The sequence below is a fragment of the Vanessa atalanta genome, chromosome 26 (assembly GCF_905147765.1).
Source record: "Vanessa atalanta chromosome 26, ilVanAtal1.2, whole genome shotgun sequence".
NCBI classification, from domain to species: domain Eukaryota; kingdom Metazoa; phylum Arthropoda; class Insecta; order Lepidoptera; family Nymphalidae; genus Vanessa; species Vanessa atalanta.
The window spans coordinates 3,268,768-3,292,554 of record NC_061896.1 but is presented as its reverse complement, the minus strand read 5'-3'; the positions used below and the strand labels follow the sequence as shown (position 1 = coordinate 3,292,554).

Sequence of the window (23,787 nt, the reverse complement as noted above, 5' to 3'; positions counted from 1 at the left end):
TCTTTTAAAAAACTTTAATATGCTCTGGTTTTGGTACTGCTTCATCTGTCAATTTATTGAAATATCAATCTGTCATTCTTATACTTAACAGTTTACGTTATTTCATTATTGTCTTTGGTCACTCTCCGACTGTTTTATTCTAATTTGTCTAATGTTTGTAATATATAATATTCTACATATTTAGTTTTGATTCCATTGATAGGAATTAAGACTACAAGAATCACGATGCTTTTGACCATACATAATTTACCTTCCCATGTAAACACATAGTATTATGTCTATTGCAATTAATGTTCAATCTTTTATTCCTGTTCTAAGCGAGATACAATTTTCAGGTAGGCTATTCCGACATAAAAAGTTTAATAAAAGAAAAATGCGGCTTAAGAGAACTTATATTGGATAATCTCGTCAATGAAGGCAAAACCAAGCGTGTTACTGTCGGATTAGCTGACGAAGGAGACGCTGTTTTACTAGTTAGAAAATTAAATGGCTTACATTTAAATGGTCTTCAGCTTTATGTTGAAGACCTTCGTCAAAAGAAGGTAAATTTACTTTATTTACATAATTTTAATCTGTTAAACAAAATTATAGTAAGTTGAACACAGGCTGGTCATAAGCAACTAAGTTGACTTCAAATTAATAAATAATTATTAAATGAATGAATGAATGTTGTTCAAATGATAGTGCCCAAAATCAAAATTAGAGGCTTGGCCTCTTTGTAACAATGAGCCCAAGTGCCAAATATCATAGTTTAAATGATGGTAATGATTGTTTTTAGAAGCCTCAAATTATAAAACTTTTAATTTTGTTCTTGTTCTGGTTGCTTCACTTTTCACTGAGTTAGGAGTTAACAGTTTAACCTATAACAATAGTTACAGTAGTGTTTAGTTAAGCACTGACTTCTTTCTCAAAAAGTAAAGCAAAAGTATTACTTATAAGATAATATATTATAAAATCAACTTCTAAACTAGATTTATACATTAAATTGTTTAAATAAAGTTTCAATCAAAACCATGGTTTGGATTTTGTAATTGTTCAATTAATGCTTAAGTAATCATCAATTAATATTATTGTTGTATTTATCTTAGCAATTGGAGCAACCATATCGACCAATGCATGCTTCACATGAAAATCCACTGAAGCAAGGATTGCAACCGAAAACACAATTTGAAAAACCAAGGGAAATGTCATCGTTGCCAAACCAACCGCCACCAATGCCCGTACAACCAACCTATAGCAATATGCCGTTTTATATGTCACCAGTTCAGGTAAACTGTGTCATTGTGTTATAAATTAAATTTCAGGATAATGGCTATTTTTGTAAATCGGTATAAAATCAATGGTTTTCATTTACATTATTAAATTTTACATTTTAGTTATTTTATAAGTATTACACTTGGATTTGAAACTGAATATCTAAATGTTCAAGTGCTAAGATGCGAAATAGTATGTTCTGCATTTATTCGTAAGTTGTTGGACTTTTAACATGATGCACATGCCAACTGGTGTGGGTGGTCTCTATCATCGGATTTCTTTGATAGAAATTTGATTGGAATCCTTTGATAGAAAATATGATTCTTTGATCAGTAAGGAAAACCACTATACTGTCTCAAGACGACTGCCCTACAGATAAAACCACTGTTCTTGTCTTAAGGCGTCACATATTTTTAATTGATGGTGATGCTCTATTTACACATGTTATTCAAAGCCAATTCTGGATAAACAGGTATCCAATTTGGTTCCTGCTTTCCAGAGTTTGTATTACGATGTACTACTGCAATTCACCTTGCTATATAATATATGTTATGGGTATATAAAACATTGTTTTGTGTGATGTAAAAAAGACCAATAATATATATTATTAACACAAATTATATGTATATGTGTAATTCATAAAAAGTTCCATCAAGGAGTTGGAATTACAGAAGTAGAGGCACTATACTACAAAGTTAAAAATCTGTGTGCTGAAGCTGGTACAGCTGTAGTACAAGATGTAACTTATGATGAAGTGGAAATAATCTTTCTTCAGGATAAAATAGAGCAAAGTAAAAGCATCAAGACCATGCAATCATCTGTAACAATGGCATTCTTCACAGTGGGTACGCCATTGTGGACTTCTACTTGGTACCTTACCAAAGTATAGTCACTTTTTTACCATGTGACTTACAGATGATTTTGTTGGTGCTTATTTACGCTTTGCCAGGTGACTTAAGAGTGTTCTTATCTTTATTTAAAAAAAACATAATTGTCTCTCAAAATATTAAAGAAGTTGAAAGCGTCAATTATGATTGATACTAATAAGTGGCTTCTTTACTGACTGTCGATCTCTGTGCATTAGTGGACACAACACCAAATTCCCTGTATCTAAGAACTATATTTTGTTTTAATCAGGTGTAAGAGGTGAGTTGACTATTGTTTTTACAGGCATGAAAGACGTAAAATCTTAAAGTGACTACATTTATCTATGACAATGATGGTTATTGTCTATGAAAATGCTGGCTGGGTTTTAATGTATATTTAATTCGATACTGTAACATTCGAGGGTGCTGTAACATTTATGAGCCCAATAGAACGAAGAATATTTTGTTTTTTGATTTTATACATTGTTTGTCTTATTTGATTTATTTTCTGTACATTGCATTAAACTTAAAGATAAATATTTCTTATATGGTAAATGAGAGGATAGTACTATACCATAGTATTGTGATTCTATTTACCCTTACTAGTGCACTCTTAATTACCTTTGATAAATGTAGCCTGTTACAATATTTGTCCACAGACTACCCATGTAAATTACGACAAGCAGGGACCACCATCAACGAATCCACTGCAACAGGTTCCGTTTTATCAACAAAATATTACAAATTATCCATATCAACAACCCGATACTCAAAATCAATGGAGTAAACAAGTGATAACGTCATATCCTGACAAGTCACATCTCTCTGTTAATAATGCATTGAATGTGACTGACGCTCAATTTCATCTAAATCAAGATCAAAAAGGGGTTATGGGAGACAATGCCTATAACCTCGGTGTACCCCGAGAAGTTATTAGGCGTTCTGATAAAAGTACATTCGGAACATCTAAAGATAATATGGACTTTCGCGGTCAAGATCATGACAAATTGGATGAGAAAAGTTTTCACTCTTTGAGATTTAAGGAGCAAGAAGACAAATACAGACCACAGGTGTCTCCTTCGAGGACTCATGATAGATACCAAAATAGATCTATACGTAAGCAAGACGCAAGGCGCCTGAATGACTTTGGCAATTCAAAATATTCCTCTCGTTTCGATAGACCAATACCACGCGATCGATCACCTCCACATAATCGATTACCTCCACGGAATCAATCACCTCCACGGAATAGATCACCTCCAAGGAATAGATCACCTCCAAGGAATAGATCACCTCCACGGAATAGATTACATCCACGTAGTCGATCACCTCTTCGTAATCGATCGCCTCCTCGTGATCGATTTCGTAGACGTGAAAATCGTGAACAACCAATTAATCATCCGCAAAATCCTCATATTTATTATGATCATCAGCAGCATGAAAGTTATGATAATTATGGAGACACCCAAAATTTCAATCAACAACATCATAATTTCGACGAATTTGAACAAAATAATAGACAAGGTATGAAGAGGCAAAGAAATCTTGGCACAAAGAGACCAAACCCTAACCGCTTCGAGACGTACAGCAACGACCCAAATAATTCTACTTTTAGCAAATCGAATATTAATATCTTTGGTCAAAAGGGAACCAATGCAGGTTTTGCTATGAAAGGCAAAAAACGTGATGCGAGCTTTCACGGTCCACCTGCAAAACTTCCGAGATTTAATAAAGGCCGAAAAAGTTTCGATCCCCCTTCTGCTCCATTTGCTGACGCGAACTCAATTCCTCCTGCAGAGGAACCTTCATTAACGATTGAAGGAAAGCTAATGAAATATGGCAATTGGCGTAGAAACGCTGCCAAGTTTCTGGCCTGTGAAGTTGTTGCGAATGCCAGAGTTGGTAAAATTAAAAATTTTAACATTTTGCTACGTAATTTAAAAAAATGTATAGCGTCGAGAATTGATGTTATTGTTGGGGATGAAGTTGTGAACTCGTTGAAAGATATGGTAGATCGATATCGCATGAAATTCAACCACGACGATGATGTCGGATTTTACAAGGCTGTTTTGGAGAAAATGAAACGTGATCAGGACCAGTCCTCTGGGCAACCAGGTAACGATTTGAATTCAAATATTAATGATCAAAAATGGGATATTTTCGTCCCTAAGGGTTAAAGTTGAAACTTCATACTTTATCAGATAACTTTTGTCTGACGAGTATCGAAGATGTCGTACATAAAACACGAAATTTTAAAGGATTAATATATGGATGAAAATATATCTCTCAAGGTTTAAAAGTAAATGAAGTAAAAGTTGATTCAACTTGCTTCCTTTCATTCATTGTTTGTTGTGTTATAAACAAATGCCTTATAGTGTTTTAAAAAAAGTTAATAATTTTACTTTGGTGACCCCATGGTAAAGTATTAAAGCAGTATTTAGCATTAAAGGGGTGGTGGATCTTTGCTTTGCTTAACTTAGACGACAACGTGGGGAACGGTGAAGAGGGGGGCTGTTCGTTTGTGGGGAATGCTACTGGAATGTTACGTCAGCAATATTTAGTTCTGTCATTTTTATGCAAAATGTAGTAGATTCAGATTTAAAAACATAGCAATTTTGTATATGCTTGAAATCGAAAATCGTCTTTAGTGATTTCTCGAAATTATTTGACTATTATTGATTATCGCGGTGGGCACTAAATTCCTCTATATTTTAGCACATTTACATACATTTAATAACTACGATAGAAAACAAACATAATTGAATTGGCAACTGTAGACTACATTTTACTTTTACATCTAAAAGCAATAAACATAGTAAATACTCGACTTACAATCAGGACATCTCTGTCAGAGATACAGTGCTATAGTGCTTACGATGACTGTTTTATTATTCGATTAGAGCCTTATAAGATGCCCGTTTTTTTATTAATTTTTATGCTTATGGCAATACTTTATGTTCTTCGGCATTTGCCTTTATGGTTAAGTTTATTGTGATCTTCGTCCTACCAAAGAGTAACATAGCTTATGAAATCTCGCAATTCATAACCTTAGTCCCTTAAGTTTAAAAAATACCTTATGTTAAGGTGCAATACAAAATTAGTAAAGTCGTACGAAGTTTAGTTATATTTCTAATTTTAATTTAAAGTACGATACAGGGGTGAAAATGATTCGAGGCCGTCGATTGCGTGAGACGTAACACACTACTCTAAATCTACGTCACTATCAGACCCGTAGAGTTTATGTAATAAAAGATCTTACAAGTATTTACGTTGTCGAAGGAAATAAACAAATTTTCTTCTGCGCAATTGTTTTTTTTTCGGTTTAATTTTGTTTATTAACGAGATAGATATACAGTTGTGTACAATATAATTAAAATGCTTTCCGAATTGCATAAATTGATTACCAAAAGAAACGTAGATTTAAAACAAAATGACCAAACTTCTCAAATAAACGTTTTATGGGACTATAAGGCTAAACGTTTTATTGGACTATAAAGACCACAACGGTTCACACCGCGAAACTTCCAGGAACATACCCAGACAGCAACTACGACGAATATTAGAACGCATTAACGGGGATACCATTCAATGAGTACGGGATATTTTGCCTGTTTTAAATTTTTTCGCCAGAAAGAATTAATTTTTTTTTGTTGTGAATATATATATCATCAAAATAGTCTGTACGATGGCTATGACAAAGTTAGTAGTTAAATAATTTACATTATCTCGAACGAGGATACATCGGGTATCAACTTATTATTCGCGTTACTCGACTGCATAGCTAATAACTTCTGTGAATATTGTTGTTTCATCCCAGGATCCCGGAATGCGTTGGAAATGATGACCTACGTGTTCGAGTAGTGTTGTACATCGGTTTTCATGGGTACACCACTCCGAGGTCCCGGGTTCGATTCCCGGCCGAGTCAATATAGAAAAAGTTCAGTGGTTTTCTATGTTGTCTTGGGTCTGGGTATTTGTGGTACCGTCGTTACTTCTGATATTCCATATCACAAGTGCTTTAGCTACTTACACTGGGATCAGAGTAATGGCCAATATTTATTTAAAAAAATACTGCCACTGAGGAAATTAAGAAACATATATGAATGACTGATTGTGTTGAGTTTTAGTATATAATGAGGGATATCATGATACACCTTGGAAATTAAACGATTGCCTCACTTACATATCCATTATTCGAAAGAGAGAAAGTCCTTCTTAGGTCATCAATTTTTTCCATCGTAAATTCGCCTTCGGATCCGACATGATACGGGATTATTCAATGGCATTTTTGACTAAACGACTTTATAATAAAATAAAAAAAAATCCTTTTCAGACGCAATGACTCAATTCATACCAAGTACTTCGACAAAGTATTTACCTCCAGCCGTCAGACAAAAAGCTAAAAATGCAAGAAATAGAGTTAGAACTCGTAAAACAACAAGCGCTTTAGCCGATGAACCGATTCAAGGTAAACCTTTAGCTTGACCAAGCTATCTTTAATCAGAAGTATTTTTAAACGGGAATGACTAATATGACTATGCTTAATATTATATTTAATTAAATAGTTGATAGATTTACTAACAAATAACCTAAATAATAAATGTAATAATTTGTAAATAAACTCAAACTCAAATTCCTTTATTGAACAAAGAAGCATTACACTTACTTATTGGTAGTCAAATTAAACACTACCACTAAATAAAATACAATAAAAATGCTAATAACTCTGTGTTTTTATACAGTAATGTTTTGGAGTCATAAGAAACACGAAATATCGTGAAAAGCAATTAAGTTTTAGTAATTTATATAACAGACTTATAAAATTTAAGAAATTATAATCATATCGATTAAATAAGTTTATTAATATATTATTTCATGTATTCTCATTACCAGATTTCTATGAACCAGGAGACGGATTAGATGATCCATCAAATGAACCCATTGAACAAACATCTGGGAAATTACCGAAGTACCCAAATGCAAGTGAGTATAAGAAGCTTAATACTTTTCAGAATTTTGCCAACTGCTTAACATAGAGCTATCAAGTTCACTATGTTTACTTATTGTACACTAAAGATATTTAAGTAATTCTGTAGTTCTTTTGAAAGTTGTAATGACTTTTGCAAGTCATTTTTTTTTTAACAAATTACTAAGTTTCATATATTTCCATTGCTGCCGTTTACAAAATAGTTTGTCTGTGATTTTCTTGCGTGTATTAATCTACACTCAGCTAGAACACAAAATAGATCCCATACATTTAGATGAGTATATAATATTAATTTTTGAGGGAGTATTCTATTAATTCTGTACACAACTGTGGCCTTGAATCGACATGAAAAAAATTGTTGAGATGTAATCTCTTATGTAGCGAAAAATTCTGCGAGTAGTATGACCGGCTTTGATCATTGTGTTTGACCGGTGGAGATTTTTGGGGGAGACTACTGTCCAGTAGTGCACGTCTTCCATCAGAAAAGATGATGATGTAGTCTAAATAATCGTTTTGCGTGTTGGCGAAGATCTTATTGGAACTTTATAACAGTCAATCTCGAATATTTTTCTTACTATTGGAGCTTAGTATTGATATGCCTCCGTCCCACATCTCACATTGGATAAAAGCTTATCACACAAGTAGAGAAATACAAGTGATAACAAAGAAATTTTGCAGACTATTTATTGCACGACGGCATTAAATTACAGAGTACAGAATCTCTATAATATTGACTGGACTGGACTGGACTTCTTTCCAATGTGTGAATTGACCTTTAAAATCGTTTGGTCTTCTTGTCCACGTCTGCTGATAATTCTCCCTTATTTATCTAACTATGAATATACGCGGGACCCGGTAGACTTCGTCCTGCCAAAACATAATTTTATTTTGTTTTTTGGTGTTGCGCTACTTTCATGCCCAAATTACTACTTAAAATATTAACTGTCTATCAGTGAAAATCATGTCTAAATCGGTTCAGTCGTAAGATGCAGGCTGAGACCGATCGCTAAACACTATTACTTAGTATCGGTGTGTTTCACTTTGTGGGTTTAGTGAAACAGTGTAATTAAATGCACAAGGGACATGCCATCTTAATATCAAAGATTGTTGCACATTTTAACAACAATTGTTAATACTTTAACATCGCCTATGTCTATGTGGGGTAACCATTTTCCATCAGCCCATTTATCAGTTCGCCTATCGATTATATATTTGAAAATGTTGTTTGCAAGCGTACTAATTTGCATTTATATCTATTTCAGATAAACAGGAGTATAAAGGTAAGTGAGCTCATCGTGTTATTTAAGGTCCGATATTGGTGCAATAGGCTATTTGACTAATATTCGTAACGCATGAGCTCTATACGGGCACCATTCGTAGTCGTGTTTTTTTGTATATTTTTTTTCGTATTTACAAAACAAGTCTTGAAATGAGACTTATCAAGCTAGAATAATTCATTTGTTATTTATAATTTTTTGTTAAAGTTATAATATTAATGTTCAAATTTCCAGATCAAAAGAAAATACAAAAATTAGAATTTGAAACAGAAGATCTATATGATATGGACAAACTTCTCCAGAGCGCTCTGGACTATGAAATGGCTGAACTGTGTAACGTGGTATGACTATGCTGCTATATATATTCTAAAAATAATGAAAAACAGAAAGACTTAAATATAGAGAGGACATGGACGAGTTTCTCTCTAAGTCATAAACTACTTGAGGTTTGCGGTATAGAAAATATTTCGTAATAGAGTTGGTTATGTTTTTATTTCAGTTTGTGAGTGCTTGCGATGAATCAAAAGGTAAAAATGAAGAGACAATGCATGAAAAACTTACTAAGAGGGTTGTTAAGGATTTCAAAAAGGTATATTAATTAATTATCTAGAGACTTGGTTATTACGAATTAATGTACCAGTTCATTCTATCGCTTCTCCAACAATATCTTTGCTGTTGATAGTTTTTGGTCATTCTGAAGGGAGAAAGACAACTGCAGATTACACGTTATCGTGCACTGGGACTGCTCGGTTAGTCTAGCAGATAGCTTACAAGGTCACAGATCCCAAAGACTTTTTTGGATTCTGTCGATAAATTCTCAATAGAATTCCCAAGTTTAGAAATGAAAGTTATGATTAAAATGACGAATGTTTTTTTTATGAGAATTATTGTTACAACACTAATTAATTATAATTATTAGTTAAACAATTACGTCATTGATAAGATTCAGCCATTAAACCTTTTTTTATATTTATAGAATGTAAATTATTTCAGGTTGTAAAGGTCCATGCAACAAGGCGCGTGTTGAATATAACAAGTAATCTGATCGTGCGTTTATTCGTTTCACCGAAATCAACTAAGCGTGCCGTCTTGGAAACTTTCCTCAAAAGTCATGGAGCCGTCACCTTGAAGAAATCGGAAAAAAATAAAATGTACTTGGCCACTTGCGGCAGTTATGAAAGCTATGATAAGTTAGTGGCGTTAGGATCGACTAAGATAGGTAAGTTTCATAAAATCATACGTCGTACAGTCTGGTAATATCCAGCTCGAAGGACCATCATTATGGGGATTAAAATCCACATATTGACCTATTGAAAATTAAAGAACTATTTATATATTTTTTGTATGACAGTAAATTAAACATGTAATTATTTAATAGGTAACGCTGTTCTGACTCTTAAGCCTCTGCATCTTGTTGGACCTCCTATTAAGAAGAATATCAGATCTCAACAGTTTGCCGTCTCAAATGTTATTGGTAGTAATGAATTAAAATCTCCAATAACAGAGGTTACTGCCAGTGATGACGATCTCGCTGATAGTTGTAATGAATCCATCATAAATAAAGATAAACATAACGTAAGCCTAGGCGATCAAGATGTAGTCATAGTTGAGGCTAAAACCGACGTTGTAGTTATTGAGGACAATGATCGTAATCAAAAAAGTAATGAAAAATCCGCTGTCCACACTGAGATTGCAGATGTTAAATCGAATTCTAATGATGATAATGATGATGATAATGATTCAAATAATAAAGATGTAATTATTGATGATGAAACTAAACATAAGACTATACATTCTGAAAGTGCAGACGTTGAATCGAAAACTAACGATGACGCTCCGAATAATGGGACTTCTTTAGATAACGAATGTCAATCAACATGTAATGTTGAAGGTAATGAAAAGCAAGATATAAATGCAACGCCTACAGATGAAAATAAACTCGCTGAAGACATTTTGGAATCTGTCGATGTAGCAGAAGATGACTTGGAAGACTTTTAAAGATTTCCAAATTTGAAAAATGACCGTCTTAAAAACGTTGTTTAGCGGCTGTTCAGTTAAGCACTGATCTCTCTATCCGTCATTTGGTCTAACTAATCATCCGCTATACAAGTTTAATAAGTAATGCCGTAAATCTTTACGGACTTATTTGAATATTTGTTTAAAGGATTTCTTAATCAGCAGAATTTTTATCAAAATAATTTAATGCGATTCACAAAGCATTATCTGATATTGTTTTAAATTATACAGCTTGTAATTTTTACTTTAAAATGTAAGTTATAGTTAAGGGGAGTAAAATAAAATAAAATGTTACAATTAATCTTTGTATTATTCCAAAAAATGTGACCTTGCCTTGATAAAATATTACTAAAGTTTGTTGCTCACTTTTGTGTTGTGTGTTTGTTTTAAATAATTTTTTATTTTACAACTTCTGACACCAACTCTTCCGTCACTTCCTCCTGAAATTATACAATTAGTAATAAAGTATATATTTTAATAAAAGTGGTAATGTCGTTTCAGTAAAAATATCGCTTTATAATAATTAAGAATTTATTAATCAGTTAGAAAACTTGAGTTTATTCCAAAACAATTAACAATACTAAACTGAAATAAGCTTTATGACATATGGATATCTTTAAAGAAAATAGCTATTTGTGTCCCATAGTTGGTTGTGTAAATATGATTGTGGGGTGGTGATGATGTCAGGTGTTGAATATAAAACTCATATAGAATGATTGTTTTCTTTTGTTACCAAAATTTAATGCTTTAATTTCAATTGATCAATTACCTTCGAATTATCGTCTTCCCATTCGTCAAAGTCATTTTTCATATCAACGAAATCATCAATGTTTGTCAAGTTTTTTAATTGAATTTCATTAATCGAAGCATTTACTTCACTTTCATTTTTTGTGAGCTCTTTTATATCCGACTTATCTTTTGTTTCTATCGCTTCACATTTATCTGACTTATCCTTTGTATCTGTCACTACTATGGCTTCTGACTCTTTATTTATTACGGCTTCTTCAATTACTTCTATATCTTTATATGATTCTTCTGTCACATTATCTGGTTTATCAGAATTGTCTGTTCAAAAAGAGAGTGTCAATTTAAAGTTCACGTTAAACTACAATTATTATTTTTTTTAGTCTGTAAATATTCCACAGGTCTAGGAGAAGGTTTAAGTCTTATTTCATCACACTTCTCTAATGCAGGTCGGGTGGATTTACATGTGCACCTGCACGTGCCTAAGCACGTGCAGGTTTTCCCACGATGTTTTCATTCGCCGCCGAGCGAGATGAATTATAAAGACAGTGTAAGCACGTGAGTTAAACTGGGAGAAAACTAGATATTAAATAAAAGTAAATGGGACACTATTATATCATTATACGGATATAAAGACTTTATTAAATATAATATAATAAAGTCTCTTTTTATTATTTTTACTACTTTTATTTTTTTACACTTCAACTTAAAGTTTGCTGGTTCAAATCTGTGCTAGCGGCATTGAGTTTTATGCACTTGTGATTATAATTCTCAACTCATTAGTAAAAGCATTGATTGGTGATTGATTTTCGAAGTACTTTACATAGAATTATTTTATTGGCAATTATTTTTGCATTTTACTCCATTCATAGGTATTAAAACTTATGACACATTATATACATACTTTATTATGTTAGATATTAAACTGACTTTACCTGCATTGTTACTTTCAGTCATATTTTGACTACTTCCATCATCATTTTCTACACATTTAGTTTTTTTTTTAGGCCAACAACTTTGACTAATTGTATTAGTCAATTCATCGAGTAAATCCGTATCTGTGTCGTAAGGATACCATGTCCTATACATGTGTACAATGTCTGAAGCTGGCATAAAAGTCTTGCCTCCCAGAACGATAACTATTCGCTTCCTAATAGCTGAATAAATTAGCGACATCAGCATGTCGTGGTTCTCCTCATTGTCATATTTACTAAGCACCCCTTTCATCTCGGACAAGATTATCTTGCAAGGTGTATTAAAATTTGGTAACTTGTTAGTATTCTTTTTCTTTTTTTTCGGAGTTGAATGCACCATAAGTTGAGTGATCTCGGCTGGATTGTTATGGCAACAGGCTTTTTCATAATTCGCCAATTGTTCAAAATCGTTTGGTCCAATATTCTGCAACACCGAAATGAAGAAACCCACAAAGTATGTTTTAAATAAAATAATAATATTTAGAAATCAATTAATATTGGTTGTATTTTAACCATAAATTCTTAAAAATCAAACATATGATAAACCTTTTATCTCGGGATTTTTTTTTATAATTTCAACAGGAAGTAATACCAGTAAATGGATTAAGCTTCTGTGTGGGGTAGATTTTATCCACAGATATTGCCAAGTCTTAAACTATTTCGTACATTAATATCTTATGGCATGGGTGCGGCACGGACTCAATATAGATGATATTTTATATATATGAGCTTGCTTAAAGCCAAAAAGTTAAAAGCCAGGAAACATAAGAAGAATTACTTTATTGTTAAAATACTATTGGATTGAATCCAATAATTAAAATAAAAGGTCTTCCCTGCTCCAGTACTCAAGGAAATGTACCTTGTTATTGAAAACAAAATAGTATGTTGTTTTCGCTGGAAACATATCAGAGGTGGTATGATTTATGACAAACTACACTTTTCCTATGCTTAGAAGAAATAACCCTTATAAATATAACATAAGGTGACTAAGTAGTCATTGATACCTTTTATTATTAAAATTTTATATATCTTACCTGCAAAATTTCTAATTTCTTTTTCTCAAGAAGCAGTTTATTTTCCTCTTCCATCAATAACCTCTGTTTTTTAAGTAAATCGATTCTGAGCTATTATGATAAAAACAACATAATTTTAGTAATTGGATTGAATAAAAAATATTCTTTAAGAGCTAAGCATTCAATATATTACATCAATCCTTTCAAGTTCTTCCTTAATTCCAATTGGACTTTTTGAATGATCGGGACTATGGGAATACCTTCCGTTGGTTGATAATGATTTGTGATTGTCACCAGGTGCCCTGTCTCTTGGATGTGCCAAGGTTTTAATATCTTGACTAAAACATTCAAGAACATACTCCTTCCCACCGTATGGATATGCCAAGCCATTTAAATATCTACGAGTTTTACGTGCATCTTCTGATCTCATATTCAATGTTATGGACTTTATAGACCCATCAATAAGACTAGTATTTGTTAATCTTGCTTTAATACCATCCTCAAATAATGTCTTCTCCAGAAATGATATGAATTTTGGGACTTTCACCTGTAAAGCAATATTAATTCTTTTATTGAGTTACTTGATACTGTAGCATTGTTGAAAATTTTTTGAATTATCATAATTAATACTTTTAAAATATACAAGTATATTTAACAGCACAACTTGTTACACCTACTCTAGCTGAGCATTAGAATGTCTAAATTGCACCATGGCATCGGTAATCTGCATCTACTATTTAATTATTAGGAGATTGATTTCTCATATATTTTTTAATAACTTGAACTCTAAGATAAAAATACTATCGTATACAAACAAAAATTGTTGGTCATTTTTATTAATTGCCCACACATCTACTAAAGCCAAAATGACTTTCAATGAAGACTAATAATAAAAATAATGTAAGCTTTGGAAGTAAAGTGCTTATAAGTTGTTCAGCGCAATAGTATTATAAATAGATATAATAATCATAGTTAAAATTGTGAGCTAGTCTTATATTTTATAAAATTCATAATAACTGACATTGTAACTCAACAATAGTAAATCTTTCCTTTGATTATTAATTATATATTTTTTTTAAATCATTTATTAAAATTGTTTACGTATCAGTGAATGGGTCACCCTTGATATAATAATGTGTTTGATATGAATACTGTAAGCATACCAAATAAAAATAAATTGTGTTATTTTCTTTTTTATAATTTCCTGCTTCCATGTTTAAGTTTTTTAATAAACCGAGTAAATAATTACAGTTTTGTTAACTATACATTACAACTAAAGCTGATGTAAAAAGTTATTGAGAAGATGATAAAATATTTTTATCGTACACATTTAATAAAATCGAAAGAATGATGGAAAGTTATAATATATATAGTTATAATATATATATAATAATATAATTGTAATTTTAAAGAACAACGTGAAATGCCTGAAAAATTAAAAACAGCACACCTTTCAGTATATAAAATGATTTATAACTGTAACCCGAATTACCAAAACTATGTAGCACCCATCTATTATATGTATTTAGTCTACTTACATTTTTAGGTAGTCCAGCAATGACTATATTGACCATTGTATATTAAATATTAATTCCTATTAGTGTTCCTATACGTGTACAGGCACGCGTATAAAAATTTTGCCTTTTTAGTTGAGATAGTTGATTTAAGAACAATCTATATGGTCATATTCGTCGTATAAATAATAAATGTAGTTATATCGTAAATTGTACTAATTTTATTATTTACTAATAAGTATTGAAATGTCTTACAATATCTGTATTATCAATGTTGTTAGAAAATACAAATTAATAGAATTAAAACTTTGAGTCTACTCATGTCATAAAGTTATAATACTCTATATAGATTATTAAATTGTTAGTTTATATGTCAAAAATGTTGCCGCAGTTATGTAAAGCCTCCGGTACAAGTTGAGGTAAACATCTAAAGGACCGATAAGCGTGTTTTAATTATTAACTTGAAGCTCTGGTCGACCACATAAAAATTATGTCGTTTTTTGAGCTTACTTAAAAGGAAATCTCTACCAATAATGGCATACCTGGCTTTAGGTACCTTATACTCAGTTCGTAATTATGTTTCTACAGAAATAGCTATTTTAGGCATGAGCATATAAGCAGTAGCGCCTCTGTTCTTATTGTTCTTGTCTATTTCTTAAGAATAGTTATGAATTTAATACACAAAAACATTAGAATAACCCTATTGAAACAATAAATATTAATAAGAAAGTTATAATTAAGAAATGATTAGAGGAAAAAATGTTAAAAACCAACCAAGATGAACGGTTTATCGTATTATGCTATCATAAAGTAAAAAAGTTTCAAAGAATAAAAAAATATACATTTTTGGATACCAAACCATTGACTTACTTACCACTTATCTTAGCTAAACGTTTAACTTAAATAAAAAGTTGATTAAAATAGTGAATTTAAGACAGCCCCTATTTACTACATACAGTTTGTCATTTTATTAACTTATCTCCATGAAAGTAATATATACTACCTATTTATACTACTAGCATTCTTGCCACCATTCTACTAACTATTTTTAATTCATATTTGTATATATATTTAAGCACTTAATGTTATCAATTCTTATGTTAATAAATAAAAAAAACGTATAATATATATATATATATACGTTATATAACGTAGTATAATATATTTAGGAGATTCCTTTAACTATAACAACTGGCTGGAATGAATGAATTAAAAAAAATAAAAATAAAACAAAAGCGCGCGAAACTGTATCAAGCCGTCATTACTTTTGCTTTTTAGGCGCGAACAGTAAGGTCAATATTGTTATAAGTGTTATTTGTGTTTTATTTGGAATTGTAAGCTCAACTGAGTAAGTAATTTACTTCAATATGTATGAATTGGTGATTTATTTATGTTAAGATAAATTCGAAGTTAGAACCATTTGGTTTGTTAGTAAATTGTTTAAACTAACTTATATTCTTGTCTTTTTTTAATCTATTTCTCTTCTGTAAGCTAAATTTATATTACTTCTATGCTTATCCCCTATGTGTGACAGTTCTCTATATCTACTATTCATAACCAATAACCATAGAGTAATTTGCTGTGTTCTGTGATTATAAGCAAGCACAAGTTGTCACATTTGTCAAATAAGAGATTGTTATTACTGTTATTAGAAAATATTACTGCAGTGTTTTGTATCTTTTTGACTACAAACATTTAAATAAAACAGTTAATAAAGTTTAGCCTAATTTTAAATCGCATATTTTTTAAAATGTCTGTTATAGCAGTTGGTGGAGTTCCAATGAAAGTAAATTGTTTATTTTATGGTTATCGTCAAATACTGTGAACTGTAAATATTAAGGTTTTAATTCATAATTGAATAAATGTAATAAAATGTTGTTTGCAGTATAATTTAGTAAGGGTGATAAAACTAGTGGCACCGGCCATAAAAGGTCACTTCGAAGGGTTAAATTTCGCTCCGGGCATTAAAAATACTAAGATTTGCTATTTACGTTTATCTGAAAAGCTGGACCCTCTTCAAGTCGTCGAGAATATAAATTCGAAACCCCTTGGAACCACAAAAATGAAAGCATTTATTCCAGACCATGTTCCAGATGTGAGTAGACGATTTGTTTTTTTTTTTTTTTTTAATAATTTCGAAACATTATTGGTTGTCTCAACAATATATTCGATCGTCTTGAACCAAAATATCGATACATATTCGACATTTGATATTTTACAATACTGTGTCTGATTTAAAATATATATTTAGTTTTTTGATTGTTTTTAATTAAAATAGGCCATTAAAAGTGGTGCTGGCAAATGATGAAATAATTAAACTCTATCCATTTTCATAATCTGTCCTATGTCTTAGCATATATCTATATTAACTTATAGTTTGTATAAAGTACAAATATAGTTTATAAATGTGTACTATTGGTCTATTTAAAACTGGACAGAGTTATGAAAAATTGATCCAGTCCTCAAAAACTATATTTGAGCTATTCCATAAATGGTATTTACACAAAATATTATCTTGTTATTTTGATATATTCATTTTATTATTAATTTTACAAAAACTCAAATTTTCGCAAAAGTGTGTGTGTGTGAGCTATATTCATTTATATTTTTGTAACAATTCTACTTATTATTGTGTAATTATTTCAGTTGCCGCTTGCCTCTAAATTGAAACAAATTCCACCAAAATTGAGAAAGTCTTTAAGAATTCCACAAGAATTTACGCCACAGCAGGTATATTATTAATTTTTTTGCACAACAATCTTACTTGTAATTCAATCACAATTTATTTTATTTGTACATGGAAGCCAAATTGTTATTATGAATCCTAATGAATGTTAGTTAAGTTAGCGCTATTTAAATATGGATTTTTTAATTTAATATTTTTCAGTAAATATGTACTAGAATTAGAAAAAACAACTTTTACTGGATTCCTAAAATGGACATAGGAAAAGATAAATAAACCTTAGATTTCATGTGATTTGCTAATAACTTAGCTATGCAGTACTAAGAATTTATGATTAATATATCTTTATTTATAATACAACACTATTACACTTAACTGCTTATTTCCACTTTAATGTTACTTCCAAAATTCGGATAACAGTTTCGTCGACATTAAAAACGCTATTTTTTGCAAATCCATAGTGAATATCTCTATTATTCATGATATTTCATCAATTTGCTGAGAAATGTTGTTTATTTGGCTTTTATCCTCTTATGGTTAGAATAGAGTATACATAGCATAATGTTACTATTAGCATAATAATACATTACAATAGTCTTGTGTTCATTTGTATATTTTTTCAGTTAATATCCATAACTCATGGTCTGATCATGCAAGAGATGCAATCAAAGTATACAGGATTATACGAGCTCAGCAATAAAACTGGGACGAAAGGAAACCATGAATTGCTTAATACAATCGGCCAGGTAATGTGAGCTTATATTGCTACTAGTTAAATATAGCAGACATTTTATCTTTTTACTATATATGTACTATGCATACAAATCCTTACTATTACCTATATATACGTATATATACCTTTATATACTTTTATATTTAGGTTAATGATTAGCATGTAAAAGTAAACTTTAATCATGTTTTTTAAATATTAAAATAAATAAAGCATTTATACTTTTACAAGAATGACTAAAATTGACATTTTACAGGATCTTATTAAATGTTGAACTGTCACTCAGAATGTAATTTCAACCGAGAAGAACCAGCAACAAACTCAGTGCTATATATATTATAGCTCTGATTGTATATTTCTTAGGTGAAATGTATATATTAGTTCAAAAGCTAAAACTTATTAGTAAACAACTCCTTTGTTTTATTTTAGGTGGTGTTTGATCGTCTCAATGAAATAATGAAATCAGGTCCTCCAATCGAAACATGTTTCCAATTGAGCAAGTCGTATCGCAAGAAACACCCCCACTTTGGTGATTTCCAGCTCATCCTGTCCACTCTGCATCAGCTGCAAGATGCTGAGGGGAAGCCCCGGGAACAGATACAAGAGAGTGAACTGACTATTCAAGTTGAGCCTTTCAGTTGGTGCCATCTTTATCACTCTTAAGAAATATTGTTGCTATCTTTTTTGAATTGATCATTCTTCATTCAGTAACATAAACACAGTACACACGCTTCGTGCAGTAATAGTTTAATAGAACAGTAACACAAACTAGTGATATATTTGTTGAAGTGAGATAAAATTATATAATTACAGCTGTAAGAGAATTGACATCTTAGATCCTATAGTTCTCAGTACCTTGATTGTGTAAGGAATACTTAATATTTCTTCCAGTGCCAATGTCTTTGGATGGAGGTGACCAGTTATCATATGGTAGCATATTTACTGCTACGTCTTATTGCTACAAATAAATAAATATATTTTTTCCAGAGCTAGACAACATACAAGCGGCCTGCAATAAATATACTGATAAAATAACCAGCAAGGTATGTAGACCATTGTACATTTTCTCTTCCTTTATATTTAATAATAATAATACAAATTTCCATCACATACCTTAAAATATAATCAAATAAATTTCTTTTTATTTGTACTACTACCCACCTTTTTCACTGAGCATTCAATATAAAAAGAGATCAACATAATTCAAGATTTAATTAATTAATTAATAATACTTACTCAGATTAATATGTTGGTTACCTGAGGCATTTCATGTAGGATAAACTTTATTTCATATTATGGAACTATTTCAGATTAATTGTAAACTCACACTGTGTCATATTATTTATGATTATATTTTCACTATGACTGCCAGAGAAATGTTAAAGAAAATATTGGTGCCTTATCAGAGTAAATATTTTACCTAATCTTGGTAAATTAGATTTACCAAAATTAGGTAAAGTAAATCTTGGTAAATTAGATTTACCAAGATTAGGTAAAGTAAATCTTGGTAAATTAGATTTACCAAGATTTACCATTCTTTTACCTTATCAGAGAAAATATTTTATCTATGGAGTGGGGGGGGGGGGAGTGTTAAATTAAGTTGTAGATTGTAGTTATTAGTTTGTTTTAATTGTGAATTTACAATTTATTTACAAGATATTGCATCATGTGAATAATCTGAAAACAGAAGTGAATCCGGACAATGATTCCATGGAGGAAGCGGCCAGGATCAAGGTCAGGGAGCAACTTAAGAAACTGACACCTTATCTACCAAATGTAAGTACATATATTAATAATATTATGACATGTGGTGTTATCGATTAGATGTTTTTTAAGGATATTTTACTTTTTGTATACAATTATGTAATGTAAATGTTTTGATATTCCCCTTTCAGATAATCAAACACACTGTCAATAAATTCTTCATTCCGCATCAGAGAAGCAGCACGTTAGTAAGGGTGAGCGTTTGAATTAATTTTTAATTTAAAAAATATATTTCAGTATTTAAAATAATGAAATTTAATATGCGTCTACAACGGAGATAAATATTTGTGTACATTTGATTGTGTGCGATCGTTGCCTTGCTGAAAATTTGAAGTAGCTCAACAAACAATTCCACAACTGTTGTGTTTGGTCTCATATAGGACACATAACCTCATATCATATAGTTATTAAGGTATATCATATAGTAACCCTCGCCAGGTGTACGGCGAGCCGTACCTGCCCAACAAGGACGTGATGGCGCCGTGGGCGCGCCGCTACCGCGCCTACTCCACGCGCGACCAGCGCATGTACAACCTGCTCGCCCTGCGCGTGCCGCGCGACGCGCTGCTCGCCCTGCTCGCCGCCGACGGCACGCTCGTCGGTACGCACTGCTCACTGCTCACTGCTCACTGCTCACTGCTCACTCACATTCTCCCTCTTGCCATGCTCTGTTACGAAGTCACAAACGGAATCGTGTATGAGACGTATATCCATATTATCAGATTCACAATGTTACATATAAAATAAAATAAGTAATTAAGTCGCACCTACTTAGTGCTATAATGTATTATTTCAGGTGGTTCCAAGTTGGTGATAAGACCTGCTGATCTACCTCGGTATAAAATGCGAGTCGACTCGTTGAGCAATCAAGCGAGCGCGACGGGAGAGTCGAAAGCGATGGAGTTCGAGGAACTCGATGGCGACTTCACCGAAGAGTGGAACGAGCAGTGGTAGTGTTTGTGACAATTGTATAGTTATCAATAAATGATATATACATACATAAAGTTATTATTTATTATACATTTTACACGCAACACAAAATATATTTACAAAATATTGTAGTAAACGTCATATATACTGAATATTAAGTAAATACATTTTAGAGTACGATGATAAAGTTTTCACCAGAATTTTTAATGTTTAATATTACTCTTTTAGTAGCTTTTATTTATCTTCACCTGTCCCGATGTTTGTCATCAAAGCTTGCAAATTAAATTTGATTCACTTCCTGGTTACCAGTTGAGCTGAAATTTTGCATATACATATATGTAAATCTCGTGACAATGCAATATTAAGATAACATGGTCGGCAACCAGATGTTGGAGATGGAAGGTGGATAGGAACTTTGCAATCAAACGACACAACCTCATCGAGTTTGGGCTCGTTTGAATCGTCTTTACGAGTAGTCTGTCTTTCAATGGTAACCAGGGTCTGATGATGGATCTGGAAGGTGGTCCCTCTGTAATGAAGCGAAGCAAACCCCGCCGAGTATCGGCTCGTTTGATTTGTCTTGACAAGTCCTTTGATACTAGATAGGGTCTGATGGAACTGGAAGATGATCGCAGGAACTCAGTAATTAAACGACATAATTCCATCGAGTATGGGCTCCGTTGATTTGTCTTGACGAGTAATGCTATGAGGGTGTATAAACATGTATTGCTTACGTTGCGCCTCAGGGTACCAGGGGAACCCTGTTGTTCTTATCGGGCACGGATGCTTCGGTAAGTACCTGCACGGGATAGCGCGGCGGGAGGTGTTACCCTCCTGCCACGAGTATGGTGCGCCAGTGGACACGGCGTACCACACCCTGAGTGAGTGTGCTGCGTGGGGGCCCCAGAGGCATTCCCTGGCGGCAACTATGGGCGGAGACCTCTCGCTGCCGAGTATTGTCAACGAAATACTGGCGTGGCGTGCTGGTCGGAGATGCACTCCTTCTTCGAAAACGTCATGTCGCAGGAGGATGCCGCGGAGTGGGAGCGGGAAGAGGATGCCGCTGCAGACCCGCTCCGCCGAAGACGACCGGGGAGGAGGAAGAAGCGTTATGCGCACCTTCTCCTCCCGCCTTAATAGGTGCCTCAGGGACTAGGAGGGTTCTCAGTCCGGAGAGCCCATCTAGGAGTTGGAGGCCCGCATAGACGGGCCGACCGTCAGGGCGTCACGGAAGCATGTGAAAATTAAAATTCAAAACTGCTTTTAAAAGCCTACTTGATAAAAATATTTTGATTTAGATTTTTGATTATGTGCATCTAAAGTAAAAAATATATAATAATCGGTAGCTTTGTAGTTCAGTCTATTTTTGTTGAACAATACCCATACTTATTTCGAAGTTAATTCTCCATGAATGAAATTATAAAACGTGAAGTCCCGCGTAGTCTTCCCTTTTACGAAAAGGTTTTTCGAAGTTAATTTCAACATGTTAATTCCTCCAACCCGCAATGGGGGGGTTGGAGGAATTAGCGAGAATGAGGTGAATTGACAAATGTTTTAAAATAGTTATAATATTTCCATAGTCGTCGTCGTAGCGATAACGAATGTCGACTTAAAAAATAAATATATTGGAAGATGTGGTCTTTCATAACTATTTTTTCTAATACTCTAATGTCATCCCTAAATTATGTGTACATACTACGTATTTGCCTCCTACCCATGGGGGCAGGTTTGTTTCTCGCTGGATGATCCGAGCGTTCTTGCCGACTCTGTTGCCGATGTGGTGCTTCAGGGTATGGAACTGTTCATTCCGTATTCTGCGGTGCCCATCGGTGGCAAGTCCTAGCTCTGGTTTTGTCGTTTCTGCAAAACGGCCTCACGCCGAAAATGGGAACATTACCATGACTGGGCTAACGCATCAGCGTCTCGTGATGTAAAGACCAGCGCATTCAGAAAGGAATATAACTCTGCCTCTAGGTCCTTCAAAAATGTGATTGCTAAGGCGAAGACGGAGTACATTGGCAGAATTGGCGAGAGACTGGTGCGTCTCCCTTCAGGAACACGTGCGTTCTGGTCTCTCGCTAAGGCTGTTGTTGGGAATTTCTGTCAGCCTTCCTTTCCATCTCTGCACAAGGACGGTGAGTCATTGGCCCATACCGCGAAGAAGAAAGCTGATCTTTTAGGCTCTCTCTTCGCGTCGAATTCGACTCTGGATGACCAAGGAAATTCACCACCAACAATCCCGCGATGTGATACCACGATGCCGGGGGTTAAATTCCGGCAAAGTGCAGTTCGTAAAGCACTTTTTTCCTTGGACATTCATAAGTCGAGTGGACCCGATGGCATCCCTCCAATCGTGCTACGGACATGTGCTCCCGAGTTGGCACCGGTCTTAACGCGTCTTTTCCGGCAACCCTATACATTCGGCGTCGTCCCGAACTCCTGGAAGACTGCTTTGGTGCATCCGATCCCTAAAAAGGGCAACCGCTCAGACCCGTCCAATTATAGGCCTATAGCCATCACCTCCTTGTTCTCCAAGATAATGGAGTCCATTATAAACTGCCAGCTCCTGCGGTACCTAGAGGAGCACCAGCTGATTAGCGACCGCCAGTACGGTTTCCGTCGGGGTCGCTCAGCCGGTGATCTTCTAGTTTACCTTACTCATAGATGGGCGGAACCAGTTGAGAGCAAGGGGGAGGCATTAGCAGCCAGTCTGGACATAGTGAAGGCCTTCGATTGCGTGTGGCACAAAGCGCTTCTTTCGAAGCTTCCTTCTTATGGGCTTCCCGGGAAATTATGCAATTGGATTACCAGTTTTTTGGCAGATCGGAGCATCAAGGTCGTTGTCGACGGTTCATGCTCTGACTTAAAATTCGTCAATGCTGGTGTTCCACAAGGCTGCATTCTATCACCCACCCTGTTTCTTCTGCATATCAATGACTTGTTGCAAATCAGTAACATTCACTGCTATGCAGACGACAGCACCGTAGACACCTTATACACCGGCCGTACTAATATTTCTCGGGAAAACGTCGAAG

At 33.5% G+C, this 23,787-nt stretch overlaps 3 protein-coding genes across 6 annotated transcripts; 2 read left to right on the top strand and 1 right to left on the bottom strand.

Moving 5' to 3' along the window:
- Positions 1 to 115: 115 nt before the first annotated feature.
- LOC125073903 lies at positions 116 to 10,387 on the top strand. 3 transcript variants are annotated; one of them, XM_047684995.1, is made up of 12 exons: positions 116 to 258; positions 336 to 542; positions 1,089 to 1,268; positions 2,780 to 3,393; positions 3,430 to 4,235; positions 6,454 to 6,588; positions 7,014 to 7,103; positions 8,370 to 8,387; positions 8,619 to 8,725; positions 8,884 to 8,973; positions 9,378 to 9,603; positions 9,763 to 10,387. In XM_047684995.1, exons 1-12 carry the CDS (start codon positions 226 to 228, stop codon positions 10,380 to 10,382), a joined length of 3,126 nt encoding a protein of 1,041 aa, XP_047540951.1. In that variant the 5' UTR covers positions 116 to 225; the 3' UTR covers positions 10,383 to 10,387. The 3 variants fall into 3 exon arrangements, with proteins under 3 accessions (XP_047540951.1, XP_047540953.1, XP_047540950.1); XM_047684997.1 differs by having other exon boundaries at positions 340 to 542; positions 2,780 to 4,235; XM_047684994.1 differs by having other exon boundaries at positions 2,780 to 4,235.
- A 304-nt stretch (positions 10,388 to 10,691) lies between these two features.
- Positions 10,692 to 14,977, bottom strand: LOC125073914. 2 transcript variants are annotated; one of them, XM_047685018.1, is made up of 6 exons: positions 14,670 to 14,977; positions 13,325 to 13,678; positions 13,153 to 13,242; positions 12,080 to 12,542; positions 11,170 to 11,465; positions 10,692 to 10,840 (listed from the first exon to the last, which is right to left on the bottom strand). In XM_047685018.1, the coding sequence occupies exons 1-6, from the start codon at positions 14,703 to 14,705 to the stop codon at positions 10,799 to 10,801; spliced, it is 1,281 nt and encodes a 426-aa protein (XP_047540974.1). In that variant the 5' UTR covers positions 14,706 to 14,977; the 3' UTR covers positions 10,692 to 10,798. The 2 variants fall into 2 exon arrangements, with proteins under 2 accessions (XP_047540974.1, XP_047540975.1); XM_047685019.1 differs by having other exon boundaries at positions 14,901 to 14,958.
- Positions 14,978 to 16,268: 1,291 nt separating this feature from the next.
- LOC125073916 lies at positions 16,269 to 20,796 on the top strand. Its single transcript, XM_047685021.1, has 10 exons — positions 16,269 to 16,431; positions 16,531 to 16,740; positions 17,292 to 17,375; positions 17,952 to 18,074; positions 18,488 to 18,695; positions 19,046 to 19,101; positions 19,715 to 19,834; positions 19,954 to 20,016; positions 20,261 to 20,423; positions 20,619 to 20,796. The coding sequence occupies exons 1-10, from the start codon at positions 16,396 to 16,398 to the stop codon at positions 20,774 to 20,776; spliced, it is 1,221 nt and encodes a 406-aa protein (XP_047540977.1). The 5' UTR covers positions 16,269 to 16,395; the 3' UTR covers positions 20,777 to 20,796.
- The last annotated feature ends 2,991 nt before the right edge of the window (positions 20,797 to 23,787 follow it).